Below are 11,977 nucleotides of genomic sequence, written 5' to 3'. Positions count from 1 at the left end.
ACGCCCCAATATTTTAATATTTTTTGAAAATTTATAATTTTTAATAATTTTCTTTTCTTTTTTATTTCTTTTTATTGTTCCTTTTTTTTTTTTTCCCTCTTCCTCGCCGCCTACCTCCAGGTGTGGCCGATTCGGTCCTAAACAAACGTGCTTGAGAGCAACATGTGATGTAGTGTGAGACTGTGAAAAAGGTCAGAAACTTTCCTCCCAATTGAAGTGCATTTATAGCTCGAAAGTTGTTGAATGAGATGGGACCACGAACGAAATCTTACGAAGTGCGAAGGAAAGTTACGGTTAATTAGATATTTTAGTAGTAGTATTACAAAAGGACTTTACTGTCAGCCAAGATTGATTACTATTTTGGTGGAATGTTGCAAACCATGGGACTTGGAGAAATTAAAACCTCTAAAGAAAAGTTATACCATCCAAGAAAAAGTGGTGACGATTACGCACCCCTAAGAAAAGTCAGAATTCATGAAGTAATTTACTAATGACAGGAAAAGAAATTTACTGCTAATTTAGGCTTAGTTTGTTTGGTGAAAAATACGAGGTTTTCGGAAAATATTTTTCGAAAAGTTATTTTCTAGGAAAATGAAAATGAAAATGAAAATGAAAATTGGATTGATTTTCCTCCATGGACTCCCTTTGATAATTTTTTATTTTTCTGTTTTTTATTTTTATTTTTATTTTTTATTTTTTAAATTCATATTTTCTAATTATTTATCTTTATCTTTTTTTCTTTTTTTTATCATTTTTTTGTCTGATTTTCGAGGGTATCGGCCGTAGGCAAGCTCGAGGCTCGGTCAATCCCGACGATCTCCGGCTTGCTTGAGGGCGACGAACCACGAGCTAGCCTAAGGCTAACGAGCTCAAGGCTCACCGGATTGGCGTCCGATTTGGCCAGTCCCGAGTTTGCTAGCCTTGGGCTAGCTAGAGCTCGCTGACCCGTAATGGTCGTTTGTTGGGACCATTTGCCAAGGTCCGCCATTGGTGGAGGAAGGATGAAGAAGGAGGAAGAAAAAAAAAGAAGAAAGAAAAAAAAAATTTAAAAAAGGAAAACTAACAATTTAAAAATAAAATTTTCAAATTTTTTAAAAAATAAATAAAAATGAAAAGAAAGTAAAAAAATAATTATAAAAAAAGGAAGTGTGAAAGAGAGGAGGGAGGAAAAATGAGAAAAATATTTATCCCATTTTTGAAGAAATTTTTTTCATGGGTGGAAAATGCATACCTAGACTAGTTTATTTTTTGCGAACCAAACACGAGAAAATCCGGAAAATGTTTTTCCGAAAGTTGTTTTTCGGAAAGTAAATGGAGCCTTAGGCAAATTGCTAATTTTTTTGTGTGGAATATTACAAACCATTGTACCCGACAACAAAAGAAAAATTGCCTCTTGTGAAGAAAAATTATGGGCGCCAAAGAAAATTTACGATTCATCAAGTGGGATCGGTTCCATTTCAATCTACGAGACACTAGGAAGAACCGTGACATGACTTTTTGGCCCTCATTGATCATTTATAGCAATGAACTCACATTTCCGTCTATTCCGTTTATCTTATAAGATGCCTTCATTTAAGCGGATTGTAATTCATCATGACTCGGCTCATCGGCCGTCAACAAGCTCGCCGTGGCCTTCTCTCTGCGTTGGAATTAATTGATTAGAATTGGTTTCGCCCATAATGGGCTAAAACCGAATGGCGGTCACCAGAAAGCGGTTACCAAATGGCGGTTACTAGAGGGAGGTTACCGAAGGCGGTTATCGAAGGTTTCTAATAGGGGAAGTTATCTCTTTTGAATTGTAGATAACATAAAAGAAAAGAACGTTAGTCGGTTCTCTTGTGTACATCGGTTTCCCTTATCCAAAAACGCTCTCAAGAACGATAGTAACTCTCGAGACTCCATCGCATTCGAATGGATAAGGAAGTCTCGCAAGGCCGTACGTCGTAGGCATTTAACCTGTGGACTGCGTATATGTTCTCACATGCGATCGTACTCCGATCAATATATTGGACATGTTTTTCGTATGCTTTCCGCACGTTCGTCGTATTAGAAAAGGAATTCGTTTCCTTCACTCTGCATGAAGGATCGGTTTAGTATAATCGAGAAACTTGGGAAATTTAGGGATTGGGGTGTACTTTAAGGATCTTGGGGATTGGGCCTAAATCTGGAAAATTTAGTTTAGGCGTGCATACAATTTCGGACCAAAGTGCCTCTATCCCTAGTGTAGGTAATGGCACACGCATGTGGTTGTTGTCTGGCGAAGTTGGTAGGGCGACGAAGGGCTACTTCAATCTAGGAAAGAGCCAGAAACTCAATTGAGACGAAGTCCCGAACTTCAAGGGCTTCACAACTGATGGGAACCTATCTATAGTGCAAATAATGGCACGTGCCACGCGTGTGGCCGTCGTCTAGTGAAGGTTTGGTTCGTGCGTAAGCACGGGGGGGCCATCGATTGAGGCGAAGTCACGAATTTCGAGGAATACTTTAAGGACGGGCGCCACTCTGGAATAATTTGGAGAAAAATGCCCCGGGGTTTGTTTCGAAATTTTTGCCGGGAACCGATAAAATTTGTCAAATAAATCAAAGTTGCAGACTCCGGATTTCCTCACACCTATCGCGAGCAAGTCTACGGTTAAGTTTCATGATTTTTTGGTTAAGAAACGCATCCCACCATTCATTTTTTTTTTCTCTGGTAAATTATTGGACGACAAGGAGACATGCAAGTTCAAGTTGATTTTTTAAATTGTTTTCAGAGAACGTGGAAAGAAAATAGACAAGGGAACGACTAACGATCAAACAAGCTAGTTGGGGAAACTCCACACCGTCACGTTGGGTCGCGCATGATAACCATTCTATTTTTGGAATCAATTTCTAGCCAGAAATAGATTTTCTATTTCTGATTTTTGGATGAGTTTTTGAGTAAAAAAACGCGTTTGATAATGACATAAAATTTCTGTTTCCGGAACAGCAATTTGTTTGATAACGGTTGAAAATTTTTACTTCTTGAATATTATTAACACAAAATCTTCTACGAAAAATTTTTACTTTATTTTTTAAAATTTCTTTAAAAAATAATTCTTATTATTAGAAAATATTGTTTACTATTTAAAAATAAAAAATATATTATCTATTTTTTACTCCGGCGGGGGTGGTGGTTGCGGCGGCCGGCAATGGTGGGTGGCGGCGGTCGGCGGAGGTCAATGGTGGTTGGTGGTCGGCGGTAGACGGCGACGTGGGCAATGGTTGGCGGTAATGGGGTCGGTTGTTGGCTGCGGCTAGTGATGGGTGGCGTAGGGGTTGACGGTGGCCAATGGTGGTCGCGGCCGGGGTCGACGGAAGTTTGCGGTGGTTGGTGGCGGTGGGGTCGGCGATGGTCACGATGGTGGATGGCGGCGGTCGACGGTGGTGTCGACGGCGGTGGTTATGGCGGCGACGGTCGGTGGCGGTTGCTACGGCAGGGGTCGGCAACGGCCGGAGGTGGACCGGGGGGGGCCGGCGGAGGTCCGTGGTTGGCGGAGGTGAGCGGCGATTGACAAAGGAAGGGCGACAGAGAGAGTGCGACGAGAACTTGAGAAAAAAACGAAGGGTTTTGGTAAGTTATTTCTCATTTCTATTTTTGGAACAGAGAAGTTACAATTTTTAGCTTCTCATTTCTCTTTCAAATCTATTTTTGGAACAACAATTTGTTCCAAAAACAGAAAATAGAATTGCATTACCAAATGAATTTATATTCCAAACCCGTTGCAGAAGCGGGTTTGGAACGTAAACAGAAAAATATAATGGTTATCATGCACGTTGTTAATTTGGTTGCTTCGTGCTTGGTTCGCCTCTTTTATTGAAATGCACACATATGGGTTCTCTTTGAATGGATCCCAGTTGATTATCTATCTAAATCACATTTAATTAAGGTTTGGTTTGCTCATGAAAAATGAAAGACTTACAAAACATTCTCTTAAAAATGATCACTTGAATTAACTAGCCATTGAAAAATATTTTCATTATGGATAACAATTTATATCTAAAGGGGAAAGTACCCAAAAAAAAAAAAAAATTCCTGAACCTATTGCGTTGGTACTAATTCAATCCTAAATCTTTTAATTGGACTAATTTAGTCGTAAGCTTTTTTGCATTGGTACCAATTTAGTCTATCCGACCAATTTTGACAGAAAACCGCTAATGTGTATCGGAGAAACATCTCATAAAATATTTTGATGATCTTCAAACTATCTTTTGGTATTTGTTTTACCTTTGGTGTGCAGATATTTGGCTAAGGACCACGTGATGACTATCGGGTAAAGATCGAATGTACTCTGAAGTTTCTAAAAACATTGGTTGAGGACCACAAAAGATCTAGTCACCAATTGTTTGATGTCAGAGCTTGAGAGATTAGGACAACAATGGTTTTAAAGTCTATACAAGCTGATGTTTGTGAAAGATTAGCCGAAGTGACCATTGTTTGATGGGAAAGTCCAACGGGAAGATTTTCTATCTTCTTGGGAATCATTCCCTGCTTTGCCAAAGTCCAGCAGAAAGCTGTTAGTATGGAACAATTGCTTAGCTCCTATTTTTGAAAAGTCTGGACTGTCTCGAAAAAGCAATTGTATGGGCAGCTATTTCAAAGCAAGACATCAAATCTCTCTTCCCAACGCCTCTTTTCTGCTCCCAAGGGACTCCAACGGTAATGTTGAAGAAATTCTATAAAAGGAAAAGACCGTGAAGGCCAAAGGAGTTAGACAAACATATACGAAAATTCAAGAGTTAGTCTAGCAATTGGTCTTGTCGAAAAGCTTAAGCTATTGAAAGATCTTGTGATCATCTCTTGCCTTGTAATCGTGCAAAATCAAGTGCACATTTTGTGTAGTGCGGCTGAGTCAAGATAGTGTGATCTATTCGTGTGAAAGATCAGCTCACTTACTGTTTGTGACTTGTGAGACAGTTTACTAATGCGTTCCAGCCCGTGTTGTGGCTGTTAATTGTGTGGATTGGACGTAGGTTTAGTACATAAGCCGAACTACTATGTCTTTGGTGTGCTAATCTTTCATTCAATCTTTACTCTTCTGTGCGCACTCTTAGATATTGTTTTATCAAACATTTGCTCACCCAATCTTTTTCATATCACTTATTGTTTTATGCATAATCCGAAAAAGTTTCGAAATAATCTATTCACTCCTCCTAAGTTGCATTGTTAGTCCTAATAACGTGGACACCAACAATGCCATGTAGGACGGCTGAAGCCGACGTGCAATTTTTTAAATAAATTTTAAATAATTTTTTGAGTTTTTATTATAGTTTTTTTCTTTTTTTACTTACTTTTTTTCTTCCCTTTTTTTCTTTCACTCGTTTCTTGTTGGTGGCCAGCCGGGTTGAGGGGTAGTGCCGGCGAGGTCCCCCTCACCGGATTTGGTGAGGTCGACCCTCGCCTAGGCAAGGGCAGCCTCACCCGGGCGAGGGTGAGGCCGGGTGAGCTCGGCCTTGGTGAGGGCGAGGCTCGCCCTAGCTTGGGCGAGGTCAGCCTCCTCCCTCAACACGATACAAGACCCGCTGTAGGGATGTATTAGCTGTTTGACTAGCTCCAGTGAAAACCCAAATAAGGGGGGGAGTCTCTTTCCCTCTTAGATCTCAGCAACTCAAATCCTCTTCCGAAAAACATAAATCAGACGCTTATGGAAGAGAATATGGAGGAGCAACCTCCGGTCGTTCCCAACATCATGGCTTTACGACTCACGGTGAAGTCCTTGTATGATGCACTTGGCAAGAAATACCCAGATTCCCCCAAGCAAACCGAATTGATGCCTCGAGTTGAGGGGGGGGGCCGACCTCGACCTCGACGAGGTGGGGCTCACCGGGCCTCATCCTTGCCAGATCTGGCAAGGGGGGCTTTGCTCGTGCTACCCCTCGGCCCGACGAGGTCAACCCTTGCCTGTGGCCACCTGCAGAAAAACAATGGAAAGAAAAAAAGGAACAAAAAATGTAAGGAAAAAAAGAAAAAATAATACAAAACTGAAAAAATATTTAAAATATTATATGTCGGAGCCAGCCCTCCCACGTGGCACCGCCGGTGTCCACGTCGCTTGTTTTCTATCAAAATTGACTGGATGGACGGAATTGGTACTAATGCAAAAAGGTTTAAGACTAAATTGATCCAATTGAAAGATTTAGGACTGAATTAGTACTAATTCAATAGACTTAGGTCTTTTTTGGTACTTTTCCCTATATCTAAATATTCTCGTGGGCAATGTAAATATTTTTCGTTTATTCATTTTTTTAAAATGATCATTTTCAAGAAAATATTTTCAAAATTATTGATTTTTCGCGAAATAAAGTTAGTTTAAGTCAAAAGTAAGTAATTGTCTCACTTACTACACCTTCCCTTTTAATCAATCACATTCTAAAACTACCCCATCCCTCTACTTCCCAAAACATACTACCTTTTTCTTTACTACTCATCTCCGCACATGTGTGGCACGTGCCTCGACGCTAGTTTAAAAGGGAAAAAAAAAAGATGTTTACGATCCGCAAAATTAATTTTGAAAAGTGATTAGACATTGTAGTTGGTATTGCAAAAATTTAACATCACCAACCATCATTATTAATCGAAACAATGCCGTGTTCAAATTTGTGTCGGTGTCAAATTGTGCGTTGTTCGTCGAAGCCATCACAAAGAAGTCTTCTCTTAAAGGTCTTTGTGACCACATACACATATAGCGTCTCAATCACAGTCTCTACACCGCTTATCAATTAGACAAAAACTATGTCGTCGTCTTCATCATCATCATCTTCTTATTCTTCTCATCAATGGAAACACGACGTGTTCATGAGCTTTAGAGGTAAGGATTTGTGGAACAACTTCATATCACACCTCTTCCGCGGGCCGGACCAAGCGGGGATTGACTACTTCAACGACGGCGACAGAGAGGACACCGGGAAGGAGATCTCGCACAAGCTCTTGACAGCGATCCGGCATTCGAGGTTCACCCTCATCTTGTTCTCCGCGAACTATGTCGACTCCAAGTGGTGCCCGAACGAGCCGGTCGAGATCCTCGAGTGCAGAAGGCAGCTCAAGAGTCACGGCCACATGGTTGTTCCCATCTTTATGGGCGTGCACACCGCCGATGTTTCGAACCTTGTTTTTGGGTTAGTGGAAAGTTGTAAAAATATCAAACTAAGGAACAATTACAACACAAATTTTGGGTGTAGTTCATTGATGTTGTCGTGTCTAGTTTCCTTCTCATCGCATGTTCATCATTGTAATGGAACTCATGCCTTTCCCGCTGTACCGGAATGTTCATGGGGTCGTGCAAAAGGCTAAGGATAGTGACCAGGGACTTCCTCAAAGGTACCTTGAAAGACGATAGCCGATGAGAAGAACTAGCTACAAACTTCTGTGATAAGGAGGAACTTGACATGATTTCCCTCATCCTCGTACTTCTTCATATTAGAACTATGGACTTAATCAGCTAATGAAGTAGCCGAACATTCGTCAAATTTAAGTTTGGATGTCTATGGCTTAAAATATTTGCCGGAGAAGTTGCCCGACATTGCTGCCGAAGAGGTAGCCCGCTGCAAACGGAGAGGCAGCTAGGCGTGACGGATAGGTGGATGGGCCATGGCGGAGAGGGAGTGACTTGAGCGATGGATAAGAGAAATCCTATCCGAGCGATGGATAAGAGAAATCCTATCCGGCTCCATCCCACCCCCTCCTTAGGATAACTTTATCCCCCTATATCCCTTCTATATCCTAACTTGGACAACTACCAAACATAGGATAAGATAAAACATATCATATCCCGAGTTTTATTTGGACGACCAAAATGCAGCCCTAGTCTTTTCAACCCAAGGCCATAATTACTTTAACCTTGGCCACTTGTTCTTATCCTCTTGTAACTCTTGTATAGTTTTCTAAGTACATCCTCTACTAATAATATTTTTAACCCTAGATCATCATTACTTTAAACTTGATTACTTGCTCTAATCCCTTGGTAACCCTTGAGTTGCCTTCAAATTCACTTGGTCATGTAATTCTATTCCCAAATATTTCAAGTCTTCAAATTTTCTCTTCTAGTTTCGCTTTCTAATTTCTTGATAAAAGCAAAGATCCCATATTTGTATTGTCAAAGATTCAAAATTAAATCTTTCAAGAGTTTACAAGGGGATTTTGTAGGCTTTATTCTCTTTTATTAACTAATTGTGTAGAGGGTTGTTTATCTTTCCTCTTGTTTATTTTGCTTAGAAGGCAGTTAAAGCTTTGAGTTGTTCAAGCCTTTGTTCAAGATAAGTGAAAACTATTAGGGTTATGTTAGGTTGATCTACTTAATACTCTAGACTTGGTTGGTTGATAGTTGTTAATTTATTTTGAATTTGATAGTAAGTATAAGCAAGCCTCAACAATGGCTTGTTAAGATTTTATGATGATCATAATTGCATCGATGAGTTTTTACACGCCTAAGATGTGTTTGATTGATTTTCATGAGGTGTGGTAGCATGTTGGAAGGTGTTTTTCATTTCCATGCATGAACAACAAGATTGTCGGGTCCGACGGCCCTCGTCTCGAGTCCATCGGAGCTTTCTACAAGTCGATTCCTCGTACGTATCCCGTTATGGTTCTAGGCTAGGAAGCACAGACACTCTCTAGGGACCTCCGTATCATCTACTTCATTTTTATTTATTTATTATTTATCCTTCTCTTTTCTAATTTATTTTTTATTCTCTTTTGTCATTCCTTAATGGTAGATTATACTTACATACCTAAAATTGATAAATACAAATACTAGATATACAATTTATGTTATATAATAGAAGAAATTCCAATACATATAATTGTAGGAATAAATAATTTTGCATTTGAATATTGTACTAATTTTGTTAATGGGAATCATTATTGTAGGGCATAGAGGGGGAGGTGAATATTTATTCCATAAGAGCTTATTCGATCTAATCGTACCACGTTAAGAATTTTATTAATTTTTATATTATAAATATAAAAAAATTTGTCTACTTTTATCCCACATAGACATGGCCAAATGGAACCGTGGGCCCGGAACCGGCCCGTTGACCGGCCCAGATCGGCCCATTGACCGTACCCACGGTTCCATAATTGTCGGAATCGGCGGTTCCGGGCCGGTTCCGACCCGTTTAATTTTAAAAAAACAAGTTGGGGGGTTGGACTCGGTGGGGAAAGAGCCATTGGGCTCTTCCCCACCCCAATTCCTCCCCCCCCACCCCCCAAAAAAATAATGGCTCTTTGGGCCGTTGCATGTGCAAAAAAAAAATTGATTTTTTTTTAGTTAAATAACTCTCGCCATCTCTATAAATACCTATCCATCCTCTTTCATTTTTCTCACAAATCCTTTCAATAATTCTCTTAAATTTTCCCAAATTCTCCTAAATTCTCTCAATTTGCTCAATTCTCTCAATTTCACCTCAATTCTCTCAATCGGATTTCCGATCAATTTTCTCAAAAATGGCAAATGGAAGCAAAAATACTGAAAAGGCCAAGATGGCGATGGGAGATTCCGAGTATCCTATTCCCGGATATGATCCTCGTGAATATGCATGTTGAGAAGACGACGATGATAATATCAACGTTGTTCCCATTCCGAATGTCGAGCACGTCCCAATACAAGAAAGTCTTCATCCTCCTATTGGCATCGAAGAAATGTCGACGGCAAATGAGCCCGAACGGAAGGGCCAAGAGAGTACATCCGACTTGTGGTTGCACTTTGACAAGGTACGTGATGAAAGCGAAGGTAAGTATAATATAAATTGTAAATATTATTCGCAAACATACAAATTTACGCAAGGAGATGGCTACGGAACATTCCGTCGGCATCCGACGGGAAAAGTACACTATAAATGCCATAACTTGTGTACGGCGTTCACCTAAGTGCCATAACTTTCAAAACATTCACTTAAGTGCCATAACTTTCAAAAATCGTTCACTTGAGTGCTACGTCGGAGCAAAATCGTTCACTTGAGTGCTACAAGAACTTTTTCGGCGTGCCACGTCAGATTTCCGGCGTGCCACGTCGGCTTTCCGGCATCTACAGTAACTTTTCCTACATGCTACAATAACTTTTCCGGTGTCTACAAGAACTTTTCCGGCCGCCACGTCAGATTTTCCGGTTGGCACGTCAACATGGCACTCAAGTGAACGATTTTAAAAGTTATGGCACTTAAGTGAACGTTTTGAAAGTTATGGCACTCAAGTGAACGCCGTACAAAAGTTATGGCACTTCTAATGTACTTTTCCCGTATCCGACGAAAAAACATCCAACACAAGCGGGGATCGACATTAGGCAACAATAAATTTCCGGATATGCCAATTCTAATACTCATCCTTTATTTTGTTATATTGATGTACTTTATAAACAAACATTGGTTGAATATGTTGCCTTGATCATGCTCCGTTTACTACTGGTGAAAATTTTAATTTGAAATATTTGATAAATACTGCGTTAGTTCCGCAAGCACCAACTATTCCAAAAAGTACTCTTAAACGCGAACTTTTGCATCTTTATAAAAAAAAAAAATCTTTAGCAAAATTTTTTGCGGAATTCAATGGACATATACATTTAGGTAGCGATATTTGGAGTGATCCTTGGCAAATTCGTTCTTATATGGGTGTCACGTGTCATTGGATAGGTGACGATCGGACAATTCAAAAAAGACTTATTGCATTTCGAGTTTTTGATAAAGACATTCGGCTCATAATATTTATAGAATAATTAGACAAGTTTTAGAAGAATATAATTTGATAAATAAAGTATTTTCAATTGATTTTGATAATGCCACCGCAAATACCACTTCCATTCCCGAATTAGAAAATATTTGCAAACCCTATTTTGGTGGACAATTTTTTCACATTAAATGTGCTTGCCATGTTTTAAATTTATGTGTACAAGATGGTTTACGAACTCTTGAGACTTCTCTCACCTCAATAAAGGGTGCAATTAAATTTTTATGGAGTCGTGCCCATTTTATGAAAGCATGGGAAAAATTTTGTAAACAACATTGGAGAAGAGCAAAAAGTTTTTCAAAAGATATTCCAACTCGTTGAAATTCTACGTACGAGTTGCTTAGTCAAACTTTTGATTACAAAGATTTATTATGTATGTTTATTTCGTAAAATATTACCGAAATTACTTTACTTCCGCAACATTGGGATGTTTACAAAAATTTTTTAGATTTTTTGAAAATTTTTAATGATTCTACTAATACTTTATCTGATATTTATTATCCTACTACGCATTTTTTTAAATAGAATGCATTAATATTGGTAGTGTCTTTAGTGAATATGAAAAAGATATTGAATTAGATCGGACTATTTTAGTAATGTGAGAAAAATGATTGCATTATTATTTCAAAATTCCTCTTGTCTATTTAGTTGGTATTATTTTTGATCCATGTATTAAATTAGATGGTTTACTAGATTATCCGAATGTGTATTATTGTGATTGTTTACATTTGGAAGATTCAATAGATATTTTAAATATACAATGAGAAGTTAAAGAATCTATAGTAGTATTATATGGAGAATTTTTTACTAGATATGGTTTAAGTGATCATGGATTTTTACAATCTACTACCTCATGAAGCGAAACCGGTAGTTCACTTAGTAGAGGGTACAATATGCTTAAGAATAGACAAAAAAATAAAATAAAAAGGGGCAATATGTAGTATTTCCGAATTAGAAAAATATTTAACCACTTAATTTGAGTTTCGTGATGACGAACATAGTACGCATTTCCAAATCCCGGAGTGGTGGAAGAGTCACTCAATCTACTACCCAGTTCTTGCCCTTATCGCTCGCCAGATATTAGCAACCCTTTCTTCAATAGTTGCGGTTGAACAAGCATTTAGCGCTGGAGGATTAGTTTTGGACTCTCATTGTTCAAGATTAAGTCCGGAGTTTGTGGAAGCTCAAGCTTGTGTCGACAATTGGACAAGACTAGATTTCGACACCAAGAGTTGGATCAAG

At 39.0% G+C, this 11,977-nt stretch overlaps 1 protein-coding gene across 1 annotated transcript; it reads left to right on the top strand.

Moving 5' to 3' along the window:
* The first annotated feature begins 6,751 nt into the window (after positions 1-6,751).
* On the top strand, positions 6,752-7,582 carry LOC125313944 (TMV resistance protein N-like). Its single transcript, XM_048275289.1, has 3 exons — positions 6,752-7,126; positions 7,221-7,336; positions 7,492-7,582. Exons 1-3 carry the CDS (start codon positions 6,752-6,754, stop codon positions 7,580-7,582), a joined length of 582 nt encoding a protein of 193 aa, XP_048131246.1.
* Positions 7,583-11,977: the final 4,395 nt, after the last annotated feature.

Source organism: Rhodamnia argentea, chromosome 2 (assembly GCF_020921035.1).
Source record: "Rhodamnia argentea isolate NSW1041297 chromosome 2, ASM2092103v1, whole genome shotgun sequence".
Lineage (NCBI taxonomy): Eukaryota > Viridiplantae > Streptophyta > Magnoliopsida > Myrtales > Myrtaceae > Rhodamnia > Rhodamnia argentea.
The sequence above is the reverse complement of the archived record's forward strand: the minus strand, read 5'-3'. Positions and strand labels throughout refer to the sequence as shown.